At 40.3% G+C, this 26,304-nt stretch overlaps 1 protein-coding gene across 1 annotated transcript in view; it reads right to left on the bottom strand.

Annotated features, from left to right (window-relative positions):
• Positions 1–10,356, bottom strand: part of LOC132099013 (sialic acid-binding Ig-like lectin 7) — a 64,588-nt gene extending 54,232 nt beyond the window's left edge. Inside the window, exons 1-5 of the mRNA XM_059505375.1 lie at positions 10,247–10,356; positions 9,986–10,056; positions 9,146–9,514; positions 8,664–8,990; positions 8,295–8,582 (exon numbers count right to left, since the gene is read on the bottom strand). Of these exons, the coding sequence (XP_059361358.1) occupies positions 8,295–8,582; positions 8,664–8,990; positions 9,146–9,514; positions 9,986–10,031 (1,030 nt within the window). The 5' untranslated portion in view covers positions 10,032–10,056; positions 10,247–10,356. The remainder of the gene's footprint in view (positions 1–8,294; positions 8,583–8,663; positions 8,991–9,145; positions 9,515–9,985; positions 10,057–10,246) is intronic.
• Between the last annotated feature and the right edge of the window lie 15,948 nt (positions 10,357–26,304).

The raw sequence follows: 26,304 nt of genomic DNA, 5'->3' as shown, positions 1-26,304 counted from the left end.
ACATCACAGACACTGCAAAGGTATCCCTAATAAATTACCCCGGAGCCACTATATTTTCACAAGTTGACGTCAGTCTCTGTGACCGCTTGATATCTCAGAGTTCAAGCACATATCCTTACCGATGTATCATCGAGAGTCTTCTCAACTACAGCAAAGATGCTCTGGAATCGCTCGTCTCTGCAGGACTGTTTTTTCCAAAGACATAGTGGGGCAGAAGAATGACACTGACCCTCTTAGGAATAATACGGGACTGACCAAGAGATGGATCTACACAGCTGGAAGTAAGGTTGTGCCATACAGTAAATAATCCACTCTCTCTATTCATATAGACGCGTTCACTTTGAAAGCTGTGATCATACAGTAATAGCGAGCTGATTTGGGCTGATTTGCACTCAAACAGATGATAGTCATGCAGATACATTCACATTCAACATAAAACACACTCTCACATATATAAAAACTGTTGAAAAATAAAAGAAACAAAGAAAGAGGCGATCGCTATAAGTTCTGCCTCCATCAGCTGACAGGTGCATCAGAGCAAGTCACAAGGGAGCACCAAAATTCAAATATACTATCTTTCGCTTATCTTTCATTCATACTTTTTTCCGGTGGATCATCTCATTCTGTTTGTGATACTGTACGCTGCAAAACCATGCCGTTTTTTTACTACAAAGACGCAGTTTCCGACCGTGAGTTATTCCATAACGGACACAAACAGTTATGTTGCTGAAGAACTGAAACGTAAACAAAGGAATTATGATCAATATTACAACGTTATTGCTTCGTTGGACTAAACGTGCTTCATGAGATGTCGTTCAGTGGACGCTTACCTTTCTAACTAAACAGGTATTTACAGCTGTGGATGTGTTTATGACTCGTTATTACGACGGATCTGGTATGTACAGCATTTCCATTGCTCATGTTTTTATGTGTTACTGCTTACACAAATGTAGCAAATACAGTCTTTATAAGCTTTCCATTGAAAAACAGTGATCTGTCATCGATGCTTGAGGCTTAGATCTTGATAATGATACATAGTGTGTCAAGATTAAATTTGTCCCCTTTCATTTAATCTATTCATAAACACTGCAAGTTTAGGGGCTTTCAGGGACGAGGGCGTTGGGTGCTGGCTAACAGGTTAACCTAATGCCTGACAAAGATTGTGGTCTGCACATATCGCTCATCAAGTTAATGAATATAAGACTCAAAGCACTCTTCAAACAGCTGCTACAGCATACTATTAATCTCATCGTTTACAGTATTTGACAGTATCATCAAAGTATCTAACCACAGACAGGTCCTGGTCGATTACTACTGAACAGAAAATGAACACATTGCAACTTACTGCTATTTTGGACAAAACTTCATGCATTTTCTTGGTGTCCTCCTAAGCTATCATTTGCCTGAAACCCCATTAAGGAACTTACTGGCGATGATCATTAACACTCACCCGTTGAGCCAGCCTGGTGAACATTGGATCGCCGTTTATTTAGCTCAACATGGTTATGGCTGTTTTTTTGATAGCTTTGTTAATGCCCCTGACAGCGAATTATTCCCAATGTCCATCAGACATTTTCTGATGTCCAGCTTCCCTGTTGTGTTATATTCTACCAAAAGGGTTCAGGAGTTTATGTTGAATACGTGCGGACAACACTGTGTGTTTTTTCTATATCACCTAGCCAGGGGCCGAGACTATAACTATGTAATAAATTTGTACAGTGACGATTATATAAAAAATTATAAAATGATGCCGTGTTCATTGTGTGCAAACATGTAATGCTTCTATGTCCCATGATTGAATTATCCATTGTATGTGATTGATAATAAATAAAAAGTCTTTAAAAAGCATTCTGTTTTTGTCATTTATTTTTAAATATTCAAACAGCAGGCATACGCATAATTTCACAGAGACATACATTTAAATAAATTACATCATTAAAATTCGAACCACTGTCTTCGATTGAACGACAGTGATTTGAACAAGGGTTCTGGTGTGAAGCTGTAAAATGTTTTAATCAAGCATGTGAACGAGATACATCTTCTCGCCATATTCCATGTTCAACCCTGTCTAAACTATATTAAACTGGAAATAAACGGTACAGCGATGCTAAAGAGCGGTAAAAAAAAGCCTCTGCTCTAGTTGAAAACTCGTTTCTTAATGGCTTTACTGATTTTCTTATTGGCGAGAAATTTAATTTCAGATTTTCAGTTATTGGTAGAGAGTGCTAAAATGAGTTTGTCAGATGACGACTGTAAAATAATACGTCGCTGATTAGGCATAGCTTTATGTAGCATCTTAAGCAGAGGTAGATGCTTACAAAGCTTGGCAGACAATGAAGAATGATCAGATTCTTCTTCTTTTTTTCTGGAGGTAGACCACTTGGCGATTGGAAAGCAACCCTGTTCTGGGCCTATATTGTTCCTGTGTTTTTGCTTTATAGTATATCCGTAAGATATCCGTAAGGCTGCCTCTCCTCATCTGTGTGGTTACAGCTTGACGTCTGGTTTTCCAGGGAACATTAGTTTACCTCTGTATCTGTAAGGCAGGGCAGGGTGTAGTAATTTGCGTGTGGGGTAAACAGTGGCCTTGATAAGTTCATAATAATTTTCATTCAGTTAAAAATGATTTGGGGGTGACCGATTTGATGCTTTCCTAGCTTGGCAGAAGGGGTTTAACCTGTTAAAATCAATATAACTTATGTTCCCCTCTTCGGTCGTTTTGTGATAGACTTTGTAAGTGTTTGTTCGACCGCCAAAAAGTGCGTCTTAGGCTTCAACCTCTAGGGAGCCGAATAAGTACTCATAAACGCAATCACCAAGGGGTCGGTCTGTTTCAACTTGTTCAATTCACACTCCCACAGGACCTATTTTTTCAGTCTATATGCATTTTGCAGAATCTTGACCTTGTCATCAGACCTTCTTCTGAGAAATCCGAAACGGCCGATCTGTACTTTGCCATAATTTAATGTGTGGTGAATGTCAAAGTTTCTGATTTTTTTTTCAAATACTCTAACATGAACATACATGCTACCATGCATCAGGGCTAGTGTGTCTTTTTTGAGGTAATGTGTTTTGAAGACCACCTTACAACAGCTCTCATGCAAAATGCAATATTTTATTTTTATGACTCATAAAGTGCTCAAAAAAGGCACTTCACCTCCTCGTTGATCCACGTTTGCCCTCTACTTATTTTGTTTTGGATACACCGCTCATTCCGCATCATCAAATCATGTTGCATAGTGTCACATCTTGTCATTACTTCCTGTTTCTGGTTCGTTTAGAAGTATTTGGTCCGTGTTACATTCATATTAACTGCACCAGAGTTCATTTGGAAGCGGAACGAGACCCATCTTTTTAGCACTTTCGGTCCACTTTTTTGGTGCATTTACACTTACTCAAATGAACCACACTAATAGAGCAATTGCATCAGGGTTTGTTTTAATCGAACCAAACATGACAAGTGTGAACACACCCTCAGAATGTTTTTTTATACTCATTCAATCAGAAGTGCTATTACTCCAGAATATGTGTTGCTCTGAACGCAGTATTATAAATAAACTAGTGTGTATCATGTTCCAGTTTTCATGGCAACCCAAGGCATTTCAGTTAATACCAAGACATCAAAGAATGGAAACATTCAGGGAATACGGATATAATACACAATAAAACTTAAAAACTGTAAATACAAAACAAATTAGTTAATTGTAAGAACTACTAAGTTTTTACTGTGCACTATTCATCCTTGTCTCACAGTCATCATTTTGCTTGTTTGTTTTTTAACCAACACATTTCACAACCCATCAGTAACCTCTAAAGCTACGTGATGCATCAGCAATAATAGGGCTAAATTGGAACTTTTTTTTTTTTTTTTTTTTTTTTTTTTTTTAGCTTGCTTATATCTGAAGAAAAAAAACTAATAGAGGGATGGCAAAGACTAAAGCAATAGGGTACGGCGTTTAACCTTTGCATAAAGCTCAGAGGAGTCTACAAACAGCTCTCCCTTTGATTGCTTTGAATCTGTTTGTTTAGTAAGCATATCTGCACTCACAATCACCTGTGCTTCTCTTGCTCTTGAAGACTCTCCCATTGAGCTCTCATACTTTGCCAGCCCTCCAGAACAATCCTGGACCATACTGTAGTTAGCATGAAGTGAGGAGATGCTCCCGACCTCTCGTGGTTTAATGTTTCTGAAGTCATTGGAGGAATAAATGATGGATTCTTGGTTTGCTGTGGCGGCTCCAGCAGATGACATCATGACATAAACAGAGTTGTCTTGATTCTCCTGTGGAATGACCTGAAAGATTGACAGGACTGAATCAGTGCTGAAAAGCTCCAGTGTGTCTGTTTAAAGTATTTAGCAGTTTACCAGTTGTGTATTATTGTGTACTAGTTTCTAGTTTCTGTTGTTACTCACTTCATTGGTAGTATGATCACTTCTCTTAGGGCCTTCTTGTGTAGTCAGTGAAAATGTCCCATTTTCTTTTCTAAAACAAAAAAACAAACAAAAAAGCATGAGTCCAATGTTTAAATAATTTGTATTCTAAATGAGCTTCACAGTTAGCAAAATAAAAAAATCTGACAAGATTGACATTTAAGCCACATATATGCAGGGGCGGAGTGGGACCAAAAAATCTACCGGGAAATTTTGTAAACCACCGGCCCTCGGTGGTAAAAAAAAAAAAATGCTGAAAAATATATCCTACTAACGTCATAACCCTTGCAAAATTATTTTACATATATTAAGAGTGCCACTGCTACTGGTCACATGGTCTATGGTTAGACTGATTTGTTTAGATCCAGTGAAATTGCTACCTTGACAACGCCACGTGAGAGGTGTTCACACCGCCGCTGACTCGAGCTTCCAAAGTTACCGGAAGTCATTCATTTTCAATGGAAGCTGGCTTCTCTCAGCTGCAAGGAGCGTCAAATTCCTTGACGTTGCGTTTTGAGTGACCAGAGCCTCAATCCGAGAGTTGAAAATGGCTCAACTTTATGGTAATAATGAGCTATGAAGTGGTTCAGCGGCAAAACGCCAGCAACCAATCAGAATATAGACGTCCTTCGCGCTGGCTGATTCCGCAGAAACATACGATGTAAACTTTCGTTCCTACAAAAACATTAGTTCCGAGAAAATGGAGGAGAAGCTGATAATCGCCGTTCCTATCATTATCGGATTAATTGCACAGTTTATCCATCATAGTCCCATAAAAAACCCCAAAGTCATGTTTTGTGAATGATTTAGTTAATCATTACTAATCACTTGTAAATTACTTGTAACGGAATTTTCAAAACATACATAAAATGTGAGCATATCACTTGCTAATCATTTATGAATGTTTTTGTAAATTATATAGTTTATCATAAACTAACCACTTATGAATTACTTACAACTGAACTTTTATTATAAAGGGTTACTGATTATTAATTGGCATTGGCGACGTCATTATAGTATGAATATATATAATGAAAGCTCTGTATGAAGAATATGACGGGGAAGATGAGATGAGTGTGCAGGGGGGTAACTATGACTGAGAAATAAAGTGCCGGCCGCCCGCTCCCGCTCCAGCCACTCTCACGGCCGTTATGAATAATTTATAATGGGCCGATCATGAAAATTCATCAACCGGCCGGCCGGTCGATCGGCCGACCGGGAAAAGTCCCGGTCGTCCCGATTGCCACTCCGCCCCTGCATATATGAATACCATTGCATTAGATACAAATGATCAAAACAACTGGTATCTACAACCTATTTATGGTATGCTCAATGGTTTCACATATCTAAATACTCTATTCTTTGAACCACACCAAATGGTGTGAAGGTGGTTATTATTAGTGGTGTGAATTTGACAAAGTGATGACAAAAGTAGTTACAAAGTGTCGTGACATACAGCCAAGTATGGTGACACATACTCAGAATTAATGCTCTGCATTTCACCCATCCAAAGTGCACACACACACAGTGAACACACACCTAAAGTGGGTTCCACCCTACTTCATAGAAATGTAAGACAAAACACAGCAATGTTCATCACGGTAATACATGACAACCACACGTGTCAAAGTCTTTTTTTCCCTTTTTTTCAGTTTGAAGAGTATATCTATAGTATATAACCACAAAAGCCTCTATTTGGAAAATTTGTAAAACTGTTTGTACTATTATATTATATAAACAAGCTCGTACTATTATACTTTACAATATTGTACTATACTATTATAATTTTCTTAAAATAAATGCCACTTGGTTTAGAAGAATGTTAGTGCTGCAACAACACTGAAACATTTTTAGATGTGACTTAATGGTCCATTATATTATACTCATTTTTTATCTACTGATTTTTCATAAACATGTACAGTGACCAAAATGAACCTCTTTTATGATGAGAATGTGTTCCATTGACAAATAAACATTTAAAAATGTATCAGAAATTGGTTAATGTACAAAAAATTCAGCAGATCAAATTTGCTGAATCTGTTTTTGTTACTGGTTTCACAGTGCTCTTCTATTATGCATCATTCTTGATACCTCATATGTGTCTTACACCTACCGTACACAGAAACATGTAATGGTGCACAACAACACGAAAACCAAACCCAAAGCAACTCCAGTCAGCACAGAGACAAGATCCAAACCTAAAAAATACAGAAAAAAATAACTGATGATTCACTTGTTCAATTAAGCAAGTTCTAGAGAGTTATAGTGTAAATATACACATATACATTGTTTATCGTGAACATCAAAATAACCATGATGGCACAGGAATGAGTATTTAAAAACAGATTAGCATTAGCATTCATACTTATGTTAACATTTGCTTCCAAAAGCTCAGACATCTGACATTTTAACAAAACTAAATATATTGAAATATTTTTAAATATTCTGCAATTAGCTTAAAATTTATCCTAAGTATATCTTAAAGAGCACTAAACAAAGTTAAAGTTGTTCCAAAATAACACATTTATAATGCACTTAGTATAGTATAATAAAAATATAAGTACATTGATATTAGTACAAATACGTGTCTTTCTTTTTTTCACCTAGGAACAGTTGATTGTAAACCTTAACATTTTACATTTAAACAGAATACTAACTTATAACTAACTTTTTATTTTTTAGCTCTCAAATGATACACCTATGCTACTGTGGCAGATTGGGTAAGTACCCTCCCCTGCATTTAAAATGACAGAACCAGAACCAGATATGTGTAATATAAAGGCTGCAAGTAGGTCACCTGGCGTGTGGGCTTCAGCGTAAAAGATATGTTTTTAGCTGTTTACCTAATTTGACCATGACCTTGTGCATATTAGCTGATGTTATCTTCTTATTGTAGTTTGAATCGGATCTGGTTTGCGACTTTGCGATGGTGTGTAGGCTGTCATTATTCTCCACCTAGTTTATTCATCTGAATATAATTCAGTCGAATTATTAGATAAACTGCTAAGATTCATTTTGTGATCAACCATACAACTTGTCTTGCTGACCGATTGTCGCAGGACAAACAATTTTTGTTGGGAGTGCTCCATCTTGTGGGGGTTGAGATGATCCTTTCCTACATGGAGTGGGATTAAGACGGCGCTGCTGTTTTGTTGCTTTGTTTTGCTTGCTATTATGTGACAATTGTCTTGTTGATTTTAAGCATTGTGCATGTTTCATTAAAGTGTTGTTTTGTGTGTTTTAGGCCCCTGTGTCAGGAGGCTGGCTGTACTAGAACCTTGGTGTTGTTGTTTGGAGCATGGAGTGTGGATTGCCGCTTGTGATCACTTGCCTCACGTGTGTGTGTGTGTGTGTGTGTGTGTGTGTGTGTGTGTGTGTGTGTGTCGTTTTAAGAATAATCACTTTACAGCTAGCCTACCTGGCCATAGGTAAGTTTTAGCCTTTTTGTTTTGTGTGTGTTTTACTGAGTTGTGGTAGTTTAGCTCAACTGAGCTAAATTTTTGGTCTTAAGTGTTCTGATTATTCTAAACCTAATAAACATTTGTGTACATTAATATCTTGTTTTGTCTCTGCCCTCCATGGTAACGAAACTGTGTGTATAAAATCTGTTAAGTGGTTAGTTCCCTTCACTTTAAAGGGTCGGCATAGTCACCATTAATACATCATCTTAGTGTTTGGGTATTCCTAGGGTTATCTAATTTCTTTTCGCTCTGCTACACTTCCTTTAAAAATTTATCAGAGGAAGGCATCTCAGGACGATTCAGATGTACCTTGATGCCTTTCTATAGATTTACATGTTTTTTAATTTATAAATTATTGACAGATGGTCTTCTATTGGATGAATCACAGAACTGAAACTCACATGCAACAGATGAAGGCAGTTGAAAGAGTTGACTTGCATTTCCATGAATGTTTCTGCTGACACACTGCAGAGTGGATGTGTGTGTGAGAGACTGATGAAGAGTGATGGAGCTCCTCAAGCCTGTGCTGCTCAATCGCTCTTCACTGATGAACGTGTTTGAAGAGTTAGTAACAGGACGTCCAGACAGATGCCACTCCAGTTCAGGAGAGGGATTCCCATCAGCCTCACAGAAACATACAGTTACATCAGTCCTGGTACAGCTGGAGGATGGAGAGATTTTAGGTGCATCTGAAAAAGAGAAAGAGATTGATGATGTGATACATGGACATCTTATGCAGGATAAAAGAACTAATGTCACAAAAATCTTACACTGAACGTGTACTGTGATGCTGTCCTGTGCTGTTTTGTTCTGGTCCTGTAGCTGGTAGGTTATAGTGCAGGTGAAAGTGACTCTGTGCTGACGGTGAGTAGCAGAGAAGTTCAGATCAGAGATGAGCTCCTCTCGTCTGCTGCTCTCTCTGAGGGGGATTCTGGGAGTGGAGCTCCATGTGAGAGTTGGTGGAGGAGAGGAGCAGAGAGTCTCAGCAGAGCAGCGCAGACTCACAGAGCTCCCCTCCAACACCTCCAACACCTCCTCCTGATCTTGCACCTCCTTCTGATCCACATACAGCTGCACTGTGGGTTTGGGGGGAGAGTCTGAAAACAAACACACACACATACACACACACACACACAAATATATATATATATATATATATATATATATATATATGAAATGAAAGAGATTTCATTGTCCTGTACTAGATAACAATTTAAAGTTTAGAACATTTTCCAGTCATAAAGTCACTCACCAATCACATGAATTGAAACACTTGTTTTTGTATAGGTATATTTCAGTCCAGCTTCACCCTCAATCCTGAAGTAATATTGACCACTGTGATTTGTTCCGAGGTAGTGAAAAACAGTGGTACAGTCCTTGTCTTTTAATTTTCCAGTTATATTTCCTTTCATGAAGGATTTCTGGCTTAATGTGCTTGAGTTAAACACTAGATTGTTGTTCACATCAGACCCGTCCCTGAACCACTGTCCTGTAGCTCTCTCAGTGAGGTCTTTGTCATAGTGTTCCTGAATCTCAAATCTGCACTTTATGATCACACAGGATCCACTGAGAGCTTTGATTTTCTCTTGCAGACTGATGCTAAAATCTCTACAGCAAACAGCTACAGTAAAAACACACACACGATGAAAAGCATTTAAACACAAGCAGAAATAAACACTGAAGCATTCTTACACACCAACACATTTCTGATCTGTTTTAAACTAAATTTATGTTTTTTTTATGTTACATTTAATTGTATTTAAGCATCATTTTAAAGGGTGAACATTAGCAGAACAACAGAAACAGTGCAATTTAACTCAACCGTATTATTAATGTATTTAATAATAACCGTAAAATTGTGTATATTGAATGAGATCCCAAACTTCAGAAAACATTTTGTGTATCAGTATAGACAATTTCTGTATAATTTGATGTATTTAGACTAAATGTAAAACTCTTAAATTTGTTAATTTACTAGATAATTTATCACTTAAACTAGTTAATCTAGTTAATTTACATTCTCAGTCACACTGAACAGGACACAGTTTACTAGAAGAAGATGAAGAAAATGAAGAAGGAATGAAAATCAAACCTGGTAAGAGAAAACAGAAAATAATGATTTTCTCTGCAGTGTCCATCTCTTTATTAGCAGATGATCAGTACCTGCGGGGAATAACACATTTAAGTATGAACATGCATAAATAGCTAAAAAAAGGATTCATGTGAATCACATATTAAGCCCTACAAATAATGCAAATTAATAGTTTGAAAATATACAAAATTAAGCTTCTAACAACAACAAAAGGTTTCCAACAATGAAACATCTAAAGAAAAAGAAGAATTCAAGACTCACCAGAAACAAGAAAACAGTCTGAACTGCTGCTGATTTGAGACTGAGTGGAAGTGTGTGAATCACAAGCACAAAATACTGACTGAACTTCCTGTGTCAGCATCAGCTTGCATGTTTAACTTGTAAATGAGAAAGTGCTTTTTAGTCAGGAATGATAGAAAAGATTGATAGAAAAGAATGATAGAGAAGAGTTGATTTAGTGATGGACAATTTCTTGCAGCTTGTCAGCTCTGTGGAAGTTTTCTAGTTTGTTTTCTATAAAGCATGTGTTCCTGTTCTACCTCTTTATTTGGTGTTTTATTTTTGTCAGGCCAACCTGGGTCAGAGTGTATTTTAGTGTCTGTGAAGTCAGTTCCTCGCAAGTGCAAAAACCCAGCAGAGGAAACATGATGTTCAACACATCACTTATCTAATAGGAAATTCTAGGAAATTCTTAATATGGACAAAAGCAGGCACATGCACACATAGACATGAAAGGAGGCTTGAGCACCTGCCCTTTTTATTCCTGGAGAGAAAGTGCCCTTTTTTCTGTGATGATTTTTTTTTATTTTTGAAAAATAATATTTATTTCTGTTTGCACACAGCTTCCCTGTCAAACAAATATATTTACTGAAATATAGTATCTAAATATCAGGTCAGGAGTTCTGAAGCGCTCCCTCTCCCCCAATTGTTAAACCCGATTGTATTGCTTCCGCTAAAGAAAATAGTCCGCTCCGTCTCTACGGTTTAGAATCCTGTGAGTCCATAGCAACGCTCTGTTTTTCATGGCAACGGTCTGTTATACTCCGCACAGCGGTCTGTTGGTTATAACAGACCGCATTCTACATTGGAATTCAACCAAGCCATGTCATAAAATAAGTTAATAAAATAAGCATATATCACCACCAGGTGATATGCTTTAGTTATTTTGTTTATCCTATTTACCTGCATTTCCCTGTCAATTAGATGCAAATGTGAGCATTTTAACTAGTTGACGCCTAATTTGCATACAGAACGTCCCCAGTTATTGACTTACATCAAGAGTCTTTCCCCCTGAAATTTAGAAATCTAAATTGGATAATTTAGAAGAAATCTACAGATGCAAACAGATGGAGGATACACTCTAAAAAATGTAGTAAATCTGAGTAACTGCATCTGGTACATTAATAAATTAAACTGAGTAGAAATAAGTTAACATTAAACTTTAAAAATAACAATATTTATAAATTAACTATTTAAGTAATTTAACTTTTTTTATTTCCTCGAAACCTTTATAAAATAGTATTCCATACCACCACAAATACATACATGACATTGGCTTTTATTGAATTTTTACTCAATTATTTTGGTAAGTTTAATTTTAAAGTGTTATGTATTCTGATAACACCAAAATAATTAAAACGATGTAGTGCCTTGTGCAAAAATAAACAAATTATTAGTAAAACATGCCCCTCTGTTTGATGCAGTTATTTAGGTTATTCTAAATATGAAGAGTTCAGATGAAAAATCCTCTAAGTGCCATCTGAAATTTCCTTCAATACTGATCATTTTTATCAAGATTGTATGTTTATGTTCACTTATTTCACATTACTCGCAATGGAAATTACCTATTAATTGTCATTTAAGTTAAATTACTGAACTAAAATACGAGCTTGAAAAAAAAAAGCTCATAAGAAAATTTCAGATGGCACTTAGAGGCTTTTGCATCTGAACTCTTCATATATATACTTGAAACTAGTAGCATAGAAAATGTTTTCAAAACATGCACATTGTGAAATGGTTTCCTTTGCTGCTCTATAAACCTAGTGAATACTAAGGAGACCATGGTTTCTGTGAACTGATTATTTTGTAGACATCTTTTGAAAATGAAACAATTGCGTGAATTTGAGGAAGATAAAATTAATTAACTTTTTAATTTTTTTTTAAAAGGAAGTCAGAGTTGTGTTAGTAAAAAAAAAAAAAAAAAAAAAAAAAAAAAACACTAATTATGAGAAGTGCCCTTTATTTCACTTGAGCCCCATGCCCCTCAAAATGTCTGTGCACGTCCCTGGACAAAAGCATCCAGCTATCACAGCTATATTCTGTTTTCACAGAAAAACTAAAACTTTTGGAAACTCAAAGACGTTAATATACGATTACGACAATATATGATTTTTCAAGTCATCTCCAGCAGGTAATAAATAAACAATGCAGTGCTGATTGACATAGCATTACCTTATTATGTGATAAACAATGTTTGTAGTATATAAAAAAATCATTATTATTTGTTATCATCCAGCAGTTATAGATTTCTAAGCCAATTAAAAGCTAGAAATTAGAGAAAATTTCCAATCGAATCCTCCAGCTACCACCATTACCACACCGGCTCCGCCCCGCACTGAAAATTCTTCGAGGCCGGTGCGTCGAGCCCTATGCAGGAGAGCGGCACCCCCCGTGTCACATCCGGCCACGAAATCCTCTAAGAAGATACCACGAATTGACACGGGCAACTCTGAGATGTGGGAGACTGCTCTTCAGGAGCTGGCGGAGACAGCGCCACTCCTTCCCCCGGGGGAGGGCCGGGTGGAGAATCTTCAGTTATCTTTTCTTTCTGTTCTGACGCTGGTCCAATGGTTAGCAGTACCCACATTTTCAATAAAAGAGCAATTTCCTTTTCCTCACAGTTGCAAGGCTCGTGGACTGACAATGAGTGACGCACTGCCTCCTCTTTATCACCCACAACGCCTACTTTCGCCAGTGGCCAAGAGGTCGCAGTTCGGAGATGCAATGCCTCTCCACACATCTCTGGCCAGTTCCTCCGAGAACACAGGGAGTTTTTCTGTGATGACTCAGAACGCGATGCTTTCAGGGCTATCCAATACAACTCTCCATTGCTGTCCTTTTGGTGCCACTTGTATGGAGCTTGCCTGCCATCTCCTCATAGAGTCAGACATGGCTCAAGTCACTGCGCGCTGCCCATATTCCGGGGGTGCAAAATCGTTCACTCTCATGACAGCTCATATTCCCCGGGGAATTGCTACTCCATCCCCAGATGGTCCAGCTGATCCGAAGTCGATTCGGGGAAGCCCAGATAGACCTGGTTGCCTACACGAGTCCTCTCACTGCCAGCTGTACTTTTCCTTGACCCAGACGACCCTGGTCATGGATGCACTGACACACAGCTGGCCTCGGGCTCTACACAAGTATATGTATCTCCCAGTGAGCCTGCTCGCACAGACACTGTGTAAGACCCTATGAAATCAGTTTTATTTTTTCCCAAATTCCGTTTTAATTTTTTCCAAATTCCTTTTTTTCTGTTTAATTTTTTTCTGGATTCCATTTTTCCTGTTTTAATTTTTCTACACTTCTTTTTAATGGTTACATTTAATTGTATTAATCATGTCATGTCACATACATTTTCACAACAATTTATCAAAAGTTTAACAAAAAATTACATGTTTAGGGCCCTATGAAATGTTTTATTTTTTATTGTTACCTAATTCTGTGTTTTAGCATGTCTAATTATTTAAATGCATAAAACAACTTAATTTATTCATTTCTTTCTTAAAATAGCCTCATGAAATGTTTTTTCGCCCTCAGAAATTCTTTTGTATATCCAAATTTTCTGGTTATCAAATGAAGGCATAAAACATTCATTTATTTATAAATTTTTTAATTGAAATTTAAGCAAACTTAATTTTTTTGGTAAACAAAGGGGATTTACTATTAAAAAGTAAAACATAGAAGAAGTGTTGTTTGATTTCTTTAAAAAAATAACGTTTGTTTCATTTTAGTAGTAGAGTATGTACATTCTGCTGAACAATAGTAATACATTACTGGCAAATACTTGTCTTTAAATTAAAACAGACTTTTATTTTTCTCGGGTTACCGTGAATAGCTTTAAAGTTCTGTGTATGTGATGTGATGCTAGTTCTCTTACGAGAGCTCTCTCGTACTGCGTCTTAGCTAAGACGCTACGGGAAAAGTCTCTTTTCACGAAATACTGAAGCAAAAAATTATCCTTAATTTTGTGTTTTTGTAAAGCGCATTTGCAGCAGTACACAGCCATAGGTGAGACGGCTCGTTCGCTCATTGGCTTGTTCTGCGGCAACTGCACAGCCTATCGAGCGCGGGCTGATGCAACATCAGACCAATGAGGGCGCTTCGCGCCCTTCTTGCCACTTCCCGCCGAAACGGGTGTGGCCCAACCTATAAAAGGAGCTCGAAAAGGCTGACTCACCTGATTTTTCATCTCTTCAGCGAAGCTCACGCATCGCTGGATCACGGAGGAAGCAAGCGCCGTCTGAGAAAGCACATCAGCAGGACGAGCCATTCTGAAGCTGCTGGCATCGCCGCCTTCCACTGCCGTTCCTGCTGCGCTATCCGGCGCCTATATCCTTTCAATTCTGTTATATCCAAGCTGTTCTTTATGTGTGTGTGTGTGTGTTCGCCCTGCGACACACACTCGTAAAAGAGCTCGCGTCTTTTTCAAGATGCCTTCCTGCGGCTCGTCAGAGCCCCACTCAGCGAGGGAGACCGGTACGTCATCTGTGTCTCCTGCCTGGGTGAAGATCATCCAGGGGCGGATGCCCCCACTGCAAGCTGTTGCCATGGTGACTCTGAGGACTCGCCTGGCCTTTTTCTCTGAGCCTGCATTCTCCGCTGCGCTGAGGCGCCGTAAAAGCATCGCTTCCAGCGGATTCCGGAACCGTCTTCAGCTCAACCGAGCTCGCCGGTTCGCCCTGCTTCACCGGCTCCCCCCTGCATCGCTTCCCGGTGGGCAGCGCCTGCTGTTTGCCGGCGCGTCGTCCGAGGAAGTCGATCTCAGGGCCGCGTCGGGGGAAGAGGACACGCGCTCTCTGCTAGCTTTGGGCAGTGAGGGCTGGGCGAGCTCCGAGCCTTCTGCTCAGAAGCCAAGCAGACGAGCTGACATCGAGAAGAGCCGGGGCGAATGCTTGTGTTGGCCGCGATGAGTCTCGGCCGCGAGTGGTTTGCACCAGCGCCCCCCCTCTCGTTCCCGGCTGGATGGTATTTCCCTTTCGGATAAGCGTACTTCTCAAAGCCCGCCTCATTTCTTCCTGAGCTTCACGAAGAGGTGGTGAAGGCTTGGAACGCTCCATATCAGTGGAAGGTTGGAAGCTCGGCCTCAGTGTCAATTGGGCGAAGAGTTCGCTGAACCCCAGTCAGACAATCCTGTTTCTGGGTATAGTTCTGAACTCTTGTTCCATGATGGCGCGGCTGTCACCACAGCGCGTGATGGGCATTCAGCGCGCAGCGAGTTCTTTCCGCTGCGGCGCGACCGTGTCGCTCAAACACTGTCAAAAGATGCTGGGTCTCATGGCCTCAGCATCTCTGGTTCTGCGGCTGGGCCTGCTCCGCATTCGCCCCCTGCAGTTCTGGCTGAAGGCTCGGGTGCCGCGCAGAGCTTGGGCGTCTGGCCGGCTGCATTTCAAGGTCGATCAGAGCTGTGTTGTGGCTCTAGCACCTTGGACAGCGAACGGCTGGTACCGATCAGGTGTAAGCCTGGGGACTTCCCCGAGTGTGAAAATGGTGTCGACGGAGGCCTCCACTTCGGGATGGGGAGCGCTGCTCGAAGGCAGACCATCCTTTGGCCTATGGTCAGAACGGGAAAAGCTCCATCATATCACCCGCCTGGAAATGCTGGCAGTGGAGAACACGCTGACGCGCTTTTGTCCCCATATCAAGGATCACCACGTCGTAGTCCGTTCGGACAACATGTCCGTGGTGTCCTACATAAATCGCCAGGGGGGTCTCGGGTCCCGAAACCTGTGCAGGCTGACGGAACGCCTCCTGGTTTGGGCTCAGCGCAATGTGCGCTCGCTGAGAGCAGTGCATGTGCCTGGACTGCAGAATCTGGGTCCAGACAGGCTGTCCAGAGGCAATGTTCCTACGGGCGAATGGTCTCTACACCCGCAAACAGTCCGGCTGTTGTGGGAGAGATTTGGCATGGCGGAGGTGGACCTCTTTGCGTCCCACGAAAACGCTCACTGCCCCGCGTTCTTTTCCAAGAACGAAAGCGCGCTGTCACGGAGATGGCCGTGCTGCCCGCTTTATGCGTTCCCTCCCGTCTCCCTCCTTCCGCAGGTGATAGAACGGGTGAGAGAAACGAGATGTTCAATACTGCTTGTAGCACCTCTTTGGAAGAACCAACCATGGTTCCCAGATTTGATGTGGTTAGCAGATGTCGCCCCGTGGCCGGTACCGTTGAGGAGGGACCTCCTCTCGCAGGCCAGGGGCTCGATTTGGCACCCTCAACCGGAGTTGTGGTCCCTCCATGTGTGGGCGCTCAACAGTTACCTGCTGATCTCGCAGTGGGAGTGCTAAATACCATCACTCATTTAGCACTAAATGTCCGTCGACACGACGTCTGTATGCCTCGAAGTGGTCGGTGTTCTCCAGCTGGTGCACAGCTCGAGGTTATTCACCCCTTAGTTGTGAGGTGACGGAGGTCCTCTCCTTCCTACAGGAGCTGTTGGATAAGGGCAGAGCCCCATCCATGCTCAAAGTTTATGTGGCGGCCATCGCTGCATTTTCTGAAACGGCGTCCGGTCAGTCAATAGGAAGGAACGATTTAGTCATCCGGTTCCTCAGAGGAGCTAGGAGGCTGAATCCTCCCAGACCTCCGTCAGTCCCTATGTGGGACCTCGCGGCGGTTTTGGAGGCCTTGAAGGGTCCCCCTTTTGAGCCTATCCAATCGATTAGCCTTCAGCATCTGTCGTTCAAGACAGTATTCTTGTTGGCTCTCGCTTCTGTGAAGCATGTGGGTGATTTGCACGCGCTCTCGGTGAGCCAGTCGTGCTTGGAGTTTGGGCCCAATGACTCAAGGGTCATACTCAAACCTAGGCACGGTTATGTGCCGAAATCCCTCAACACACCGTTTCGGGCTCAGGTTATTGCCCTGTCTGCCCTGCCGGTGTCAGGGGAGGATGGAGACTCGAGTCTTCTTTGCCCTGTCAGGGTTTTAAGAGCTTATGTGTCTCGCTCTGCTGCCTTTTGGCAGACGGAGCAGCTGTTTGTCTCGTTCGGTGGACATTCCAAGGGAATGGCTGTTTCGAGACAGACTCTATCCAGATGGATAGTTGATGCCATAGCGTTAGCTTACGTTTCCAGGGGCCTTCAGTGCCCGTTGGGCATCAGAGCACACTCCACAAGAGGCGTCGCCTCGTCGTGGGCGTGGTCTACTGGGATCTCCTTGCAGGATATATGTATGGCGGCAGGTTGGGCCTCGCCGTCTACATTTATCAGGTTCTATAACCTGGAAGTCCCCGCCTTGCAAGCAAGGCTGTTGTCGGTATAGTCAAATCAGGGCCCTGAGGGGAATTCTGAGTTCACGAGCGCTATGCGCTGCCGACTGTTATATGGGCAGTATTGCGTAAGACCCGCATTGCCACATTGGTCAGGCCTTGCCTCGGCTGTGTGATGTCATATTGCCGCATCTACGGATGCTGCTAGATATAGGACGGAGGGCTTTCCCCCTTTTCTGTCCCGGACTCTCTGTGAGTCCCTCAGGTGACTGTGCACTGTAAATCCTGGGCGTTGCTTCAGGTTTATTGGTGTGTGATCCCTGCGCGCACGGCGTTTTACATTGGGTTCCCGTAGCGTCTTAGCTAAGACGCAGTACGAGGGAGCTCTCGTAAGAGAACGTACTCGGTTACTAAACGTAACCTCGGTTCTCTCTAGAAGAGCGAACGAGTACTGCGTTCTCTGCCGTGCGCACGATTCACTCTGGTTCGCTTCGGCTATGAAATAAATCAGGTGAGTCAGCCTTTTCGAGCTCCTTTTATAGGTTGGGCCACTCCCGTTTCGGCGGGAAGGTCTATTGGTCTGATGTTGCATCAGCCCGCGCTCGATAGGCTGTGCAGTTGCTGCAGAACAAGCCAATGAGCAAACGAGCCGTCTCGCCTATGGCTGTGTACTGCTGCAAATGCGCTTTACAAAAATACAAAATTAAGGATAATTTTTTGCTTCAGTATTTCGTGAAAAGAGACTTTTCCAGTAGCGTCTTAGCTAAGACGCAGTACTCGTTTGCTCTTCTAGAGAGAACCGAGGTTACGTTTAGTAACCGAGTACGTTTTACTCAAATCAAACAGTCACGAAGTTATTCTCAGTGCAGTTCTGGAGATGTTCTTCATGTGTTCACGTCCTTATTTAGAGAGACAGCAGATGCTGAAATCACAGCGAGTGTCACACGTGGTTCCGTGTGTGTAATAAACGAAGTTGCGCTAGCGTCATCTGGGGTCCTCTGAGGGGTCAGCATCATCTCTTCTCAGGTGTTCTAGATACAGACTGGAGCTATTGTAAATCCTACATCCCGTGGCAAAACATAGAAACGAATAGAGACATCCTTAGCATAGCTGCTGTTCCAACAAAGTAAAATTAATTAGTTTAACCCAAGCTAAGGAATAAGAATGTGCATTTGATCAGATGCAACTGCACTCACAATTTAAGAGATACATTATTTGAATGCTTGGCGAAAGAGATGCGTTTTTAATCTAGATTTAAACAAAGAGAGTGTGTCTGAACCCCTAACATTTTCTGGAAGGCTATTCCAGAGTTTGGGAGCCAAATGTGAAAAAGCTCTACCTCCTTTAGTGGACTTTGCTATCCTAGGAACTACCAAAAGTCCAGCGTTTTGTGACCTTAGAGAGCGTGATTGATTGTAGCGTGGTAGAAGGCTAGTTAGGTATGCAGGTGCTAAACCATTTAGGGCCTTATAGGTAAGTAATGATAATTTGTAACTGATATGGAACTTAATAGGTAGCCAGTGCAGAGACTGTAAAATTGGGGTAATATGATCATATTTTCTTGACCTGGTAAGGACTGTAGCTGCTGCATTTTGGACTACCTGTAGCTTGTTTATTGAAGAAGCGGGACAACCACCTAGAAGTGCATTACAATAGTCCAGTCTAGAGGTCATGAATGCATGAACTAGCTTTTCTGCATCAGAAACAGATAACATGTTTCGTAGCTTGGCAATGTTTCTAAGATGGAAGAATGCGGTTTTGCAGTTTGCTGTTCTGTGAAAGAAACAATGATACCTGGTTGAAAACAACTAGTTTGAGGGTTATTCATTTAACCCCTTGCCACCAATTTTCCTCATACCTTTCATTTAGAACAGTGGTTTTCAGTCCAGGAGACTCCCATTGCACATTGTGTATGTATTCCTTATGAATAAACCTGACTGATATCATCAGCTCATTAGAAGAGAACTCCATAAACTCAACTGATTGTGTCAGATAGGAGAGACATCCAAAATCTGCAGTGCTGTGGTTTAAGCATGATTAAAGATAAAAAAGGAAAATATAAAATGTGTATTTATTGTTAGACAGTCTATATAATAGTTCACAAAATTAGATAAATATATAGTATAAAAAATTTGAATATTTATGCACCCTTTTTTAATTCTTTTTTAAAATAACATAACAAACCAAGAGGAAAAGTGCATGCATGCATGGAAAAATAAATGTTTAATTCAAACATCTAAATAGATTTGAGTCAAATATGCCATGAAATTGATATTTTGTTGGCAGTGAGGCCTATGGTCTTCATGCTTTTACAATCTATCAAAACATAGGACCCAAATGAAATGTGTTTTATTATTATTATTATTATTTATTTATTTATTTATTTATTTATGCGAGTTATCCAGTTGGTGGTCATCGAACTTATTTGATTTTTACGATAATTCTAGAACATAAATTGCAATGTATGATGTGCCTTATAACTGACTTATTTCCACTCACCTCCAACTCCCACTGCAATCTAGAGTCACTACAACAAAGAATACAGTTAGCTCCTGCTTCAATGTTTCTCCAATCACCCATACATGAATGAACCTAAAATAAATTATCATTATTTGTTTTTTAATAAGCAAGTTTTATTTTAAACTCCTCTTCATTGTCTCATAAAAAGGTGATATAGAAGACTGACGTGGTTGCAGTAGTGTAAAGAAAGCTGTGTCTGTTAAAAATTGTTCAGCAGTTTGAATTCTTGTTTTAGTTGGTAAAAAGTGTAACTTTGTTTAAAACATAATGTTTTTGTGTTGTGAAAATATTTTGGTGATTTTATGTGTGAAGTGACATATAGCCAAGTATGGTGACCCATACTCAGAATTTGTGCTCTGCATTTAACACATCCAAAGTGCACACACAGAGCAGTGAAAACACACCCGGAGCAGTGGGGAGACATTTATGCGTAGCGCCTGGGGAGGAGTTGGGGGTTTGGTGCCTTGCTCAAGGGCACCTCAGTCATGGTATTGCCAGCCTGAGACTCAAACCCACAACCTTGGCCACAACTTATGTCAGTTATAACGCACTTCATTGGTGAAATGTTTTTGATAGCTTGTCTACAAGTAATTTCTTTTCTTTTCTGAAAAGGCATTTGCAAAGAAATTATGCAAGAGTTTTTTTTAGAACTTACTACTCTATTCCATGCATTATTTTGCTAAACCAGATTGGGTCAAAATAATTTTAGTGGATGTGTGAAGTGAAGTCAGTTCCCTTCACTTTCACCCAGCAGAGTAAGGATGATGAACAACACATCACATTAGTGCTAGACAACCACAAACTGTTAATTTTAAACTCAATATCTGTTTTTTTCTTCTTCTTGTTTTGTTGGTTTTTTTTTTGCTCTTTTTTTGAAAACCAAAGTGAGTACCCAATGGGAGTGCTTTCAATTAGTCCAAAAAAAATCTAATTTTAATTATTAATTAAAAATATTTGTAAAAAAAAAAAAAATGTTTCAATAATTAACTAATGTTGGTGTCGCGTGTCAAATTTACATCCACATTAATAACTGGAGCCAAGGATTCCCAGCAGAACACTGGCCAGGGCATCACACTCTCTCCACCAGTTTGTCGTTGTCATTGAATCCATCTTTCACTGCTCCATCGTCCAGTTCTGATGCTCACGTGCCCATTGTAGGTGTTTTCGAGGGTGGACAGGGGGTCATAGGCACTCTGGTTAGTGGAGTTGTGATAAACTTTACCAAACCACACAAGTGAAATAAGGCAAATAAGCTGAAGGTGGCGATGGTTGTCTAAGACATGCAGCAGTAAGTAAGAGCTCTCTGCCCTGTAACCAGCAATATGCTAATATTGTTTATAAATAATGAAACACTACAAGATAAAGTATAAACATTCAAGAAATGTAGCAAATTGTTATAATTATATTTGAAAAACTGACAATCTATACAGATGGTTGGACAGTAAAAAAATTGAAATGGTCCTCACTGCAGAACACAAGATCCAGGGGGTGAGGCTGGATCCAGATCCAACTCCTCCCACCTTACATAGACCTAAACCTACCGTCTCCACCCCCTGATTCCTAAACCTACCCATCTCCCAGAGCTCCACCCCTAAACGTGCCCATCTTCACCCCCTGATTCCTAAACCTACCCATCTCCCAGAGCTCGACCCCTAAACCTAGCAATTTCCACCCCCTAGAAGTGATTCTAACCATGCTCCCTGGATCTTGTGTTCTGCTTTGAGGGGTTACTGAAAAAAATTGGGTGATAAGGGCAGAGTGGAAATGAAACAAAAAGGAAGTTTGGTGGGTTTACCATGGTAATACCTTAATACTTAATGATTACCACATTCATGTTATGACATTCCAAGTCACTACTATTGATTCAATGTCCAAAAAATGCACCTGCTGAGAAAGAAAGCTGAGAAGAGTCTGTCAACAGCTCTTCCTCTGATTCCTTCAACTGTCTGTTATCTAGTGCAGATGTGGTTATCAAAAACCAGCTGAACTTCAACTGAATTAAAATGCAGAGACCCCAAAAAGTATGGTGACACAATGTATTAATGTCAAGTCATGATACAAAATGACAAATATGGATCCGCACACAAAGACTTTCTCTGAACTACCTTCCCTCTCTGCACTTTATTTGTTATGGCGACTGCTATCAATGTGCTTTTAGTAGCTGTGAAAAGACTATTCTTGTGAAGTTCACACAAATATAGCAGAGAAACAACAGCAACGATCATCACATTAGTGTTTGACAGCCACAAATAGTCAAAGTACTTTTTTGAGTCTCTTTTGTAAATAATTTATCTATTATCATTTAAACCCTAACAAATTTTTTTTTTTTTATGTTTTGTCCTAATATATTTTATATAAATGTCACTTTTTTTGTTGTTGGTGGTGTTGTTTTGTTATAAGTTATTCAAAAAAAAAATTTTAATGTAACAATTTCTCCTGGACTTTGTTGACACAAAAATAATTGGAAAATGAAACTAATGTGAACTGTGACGGCAGCTTCTTTAAGAAGACAGTCAACATCATCTTCAGTATTAAAAATAAATGAGGCAGCACTATCAGCTTCCTGCTCAGCATTCACACTTTAAGAAGGGCTTTTCAGATCCACTCTAATAAAGGAAACTGTTTTCTCCAGGCCAAAAGCATTTTATAGAGTCTAATAATGTGCTATACCAATTTAATTTACACACAATTATAAGCAAACCATTAGGCTACTGAATTACCAATAATGTATTTTGAATTACATGTACTGTAACTTGTTGCTCATAATTCACACATTAAAAAAAGCTTTTCAAATCTTCTCCAGACCAAAATTCTGATACAGTCTTTGTGCCCTGCATTTAACCAATCCAAAGTGCACACCAGTGAAAACACACACACATGCCGTGAACACACACCTGGAGCAGGGGCACCCATTTATGTGAGCAATGGAATTGGGAACCGCTGGGCTACATCATGTGTCATTGACCAGCAAGAAAACTCTAAAAGTTAGCTTGACTTAATGATTGCTATCGGGATGTGAGGAGACTTTCAACCAGTATAACAAAAACAATTTCAGAAGACAATCACCTATAGTTTTTTGTTTGTTTGTTTGTTTAAAAGTAACAGAGAGAGAAGATGTAATTAAGTAGTTCAGTGGTTCCCAACATTTTTCAACTTGCCGGTCAAACAACCAAACACATATGTTTGCACGGCCCACTGCATAAAAATTAACTGACCCCGCTATTGTTGGGTTAATAACTTAGGACTCAGAAGCTAGATTGTTAAATGTATTTATTGAATGAACTAGGGCTGTGCAATATGGAATTTTTTTTTTCTTTGATCAATTTTGTGATTTCAATTTTAATCACAATTTTGACACACAGAGACATGCTTTACAGTCATAAATGCATTCAGGATGAATTTGAAACATATTTCCAAAAGAAAACCAATTAGAGCTTTATCAAAAAGTTGTAACATCCCTAGAACAGACATAAGTCAAAATAATCACTATAGTAAAGGTGTAACAAAACTTCTAGACTTATGGCAAAAAAATTTTTTTGCCATGCATTGTTCATAGAGCTCATTAATTGTAGTGGTGCCTCAGGTGTTGAAATATCTTTGTTATACATTATAAAGGTTCACACATAGGCCTACTCCGTTTGCAGTGTGTATACAGTATGTGTATGCAGTGCAGAAGCAGCAGCAAGAGCACCTTAATGTAATGCGAAAGCACATTAAAATAATGCACAAGTGCAAATCTCACTGTTCGCATGCAGATTTCCTTTGCTCTTTCACAAAACCAGACGTGCTTGCTCAGATACATGCTGCTCTTGCCCGGGGAGAGTGTGCGCACTTAAAACATGTCTCCTCTCACTTAAACTGCGTCCTGTGCACTCACAATTCTCTCTATGCTCATGTGCTAGATATGAATTATAATCGCACGTTTTTATTTCTATCCTTTTACCGCGTGCAGTGTGAACGCTCTGATCCGTTAACATGGGCTTGGAAAAAAGGCGCATCACAGACAGTGTGTGAACCTGGAGTTACGTAGGCATATGCCCAGTCTGTTCTGTTCTCGTGCTAGACGCGTTGCATTCTGATTGGATCGGATAGCATACTGCGGGAGGTCAGGGCCATGGAAAATTGTGCTATAAAGAGATTTAGAAAATCGGGCACACTCAAATCGGGATTTTATGATGATTTCTATTAACCACACAGCCCTAGACTGAACTGGAAATGAACAGAAAATAACTCGGGCTGGCACCGCTCATCAAAACGGGAAAACCAGACCCAGGCAGATCTCGGCAGTGGGTAGACAGTCAGTGGAGAAAGCAGTCAGGAGGGAACATGTTAACAGCCATTTATGTTGACACTGTTGACAGCCATTTATGCATGTTTGAATTTGTTTTCTTTCCACATGTAGCAAAAATATAAATTGGTGGTTTATTCTTAAACCAGTGAGCTTGAATAGTGGACGCTATTCCACACATTATGTTATCACTTAGACATTTTTACATGTATTAACAATATTATTATTTATTTTGATAGTAATTGGCAGCCCACCTGCAATACCACTGCGAACCGCAGCCCACAGGTTGAAAACCACTGGTTTAGTGTTTATCACTGTTTAGTTGATAGCTACTTTAAGGAGCCTGTTCTCTCTTTCCCAGTTTATTCATAGTCTTGCCTTTCCAATTTTTCCTGTGTTTTGATTCTCACCTTTGTATGTTCAGATTACCCCCTTTGTCTTGCCATTTGGACTCTGTTTGCCCTGACTGGATTATTGCTGTGTACCTGGATCTTTGCCTTGCCGTGTTGGATATTGTTCACCATCGAACAACTCACGCCTTTTTACTGGTCTGATCTTGTGTTTTACCCATAGCATACCTGTTTGATGGTGTTGCGACCCTGTCTGTGTTTGTGACCACATCTTTTTATAAAAAGCTTGCATATGGATCTACACATCTCTCGTCTCATTGGCTCTGTTACACGTACATTCATGAACTATTAGCCTTTTTAGTACTCATAACAAACTTTCATCATTTTTGTAGTGTTTTATGTTCAGAATTCCCCTTCTTTCTCTTGTGGAATGATATAAAAGATTGACAAAGTTGAATTAGTGTTGGAAAGCTTTTGTTGAAATTGTTCAACAGTTTGTGTGCTTGTTTTGATTGGTAAAAAGTGTAAATTAGTTTAATTTAAACTGTGATGAGCGACCCAGGGTGTCAGTGTCTTGACCTCTTTCTGAACTCTCTCACTAGGTGGGCAGGTATGCGCTGCAACATGGCACAGCTTGCATTTCTTTCAGGACGCAGCACGCTCCCTAGAAGGGGAACTTCTCGTGTAACATTTACATTTAGTAATTTTCCTGATGCTTTTATCCAAAGCGACTTACAATTCTGGAATATGAAGTGATTCTTCTTAAAGAGGCAAACAGACACAGGAAGTGCTTGTAATACCAAATTTCAGGCATTGTTAAAATAAGTACAAGCTAGAAAGGAAAGGAATATTTTTTTCTTTTTTTTAAGGATAAAGTTGTTTTGAAAGAGATTAGTTTTCAGCTGTCACTTGGAAATTGTCAGGGATTCAGCATTCCGGATAGGGGTGGGAAGATCATTCCACCAGCAAGGAATGGTGAACGAGAATGTTCTGGAAAGTGATTTTGAGCCTCTCTGTGATGGTATCATGAGGCGTCACTCACTAGTGGATCTTCTTGAGGGGATGCAGATTTGTGGTAGTGAGTGGAAGTATAAGTGTATATTTGTGCAGCATGCTCCATTGGAATGTGCCTGATCTTTCTAATGTTGTACAATGCAAACCTGCAAGATTGAGCAGTCTTCAGATATCAACTAGTCATCAAATATTACACCAAGAGTTCTGACTGAAGTTGATGGGGTAATTGTAGAACAACCTAGCTGGATGGTGAAGTCATGCTGTAGAGTTGGAGTGGCAGGGAAGACAAGAAGCTCAACCTTTCCCAGGTTCAGCTGTAGGTGATGTTCTTTTATCCATGCTGAGATGTCCACCAGGCAGCCAGAGATCTGTGCAGCTACCGTTGGATCATCTGGTTGAAATTAGAAATAGAGCTGTGTGTCATCAGCATAGCAATGGTAGGTGAAGCCATGTGCCTGTATGATGGGACCCATTGATGTAGTGTATATGGAGAAGAGGAGGGTTCCAAAAATTTATCCCTGAGGAACCCCAGTGACTAGTTGATGTGCTTTGTATACCTCCTCTCCCCAAGCCACCCTGAAAGACCTACCAGTGAAATAGGATTCAAACCAGGGAAGTGGGATCCATGTGATGCCCAGTGATGAGAGGGGAGACAGGAGGATCTGA

Source organism: Carassius carassius, chromosome 22, assembly GCF_963082965.1.
Source record: "Carassius carassius chromosome 22, fCarCar2.1, whole genome shotgun sequence".
Classification (NCBI taxonomy): domain Eukaryota; kingdom Metazoa; phylum Chordata; class Actinopteri; order Cypriniformes; family Cyprinidae; genus Carassius; species Carassius carassius.
The sequence above is the reverse complement of the archived record's forward strand: the minus strand, read 5'-3'. Positions and strand labels throughout refer to the sequence as shown.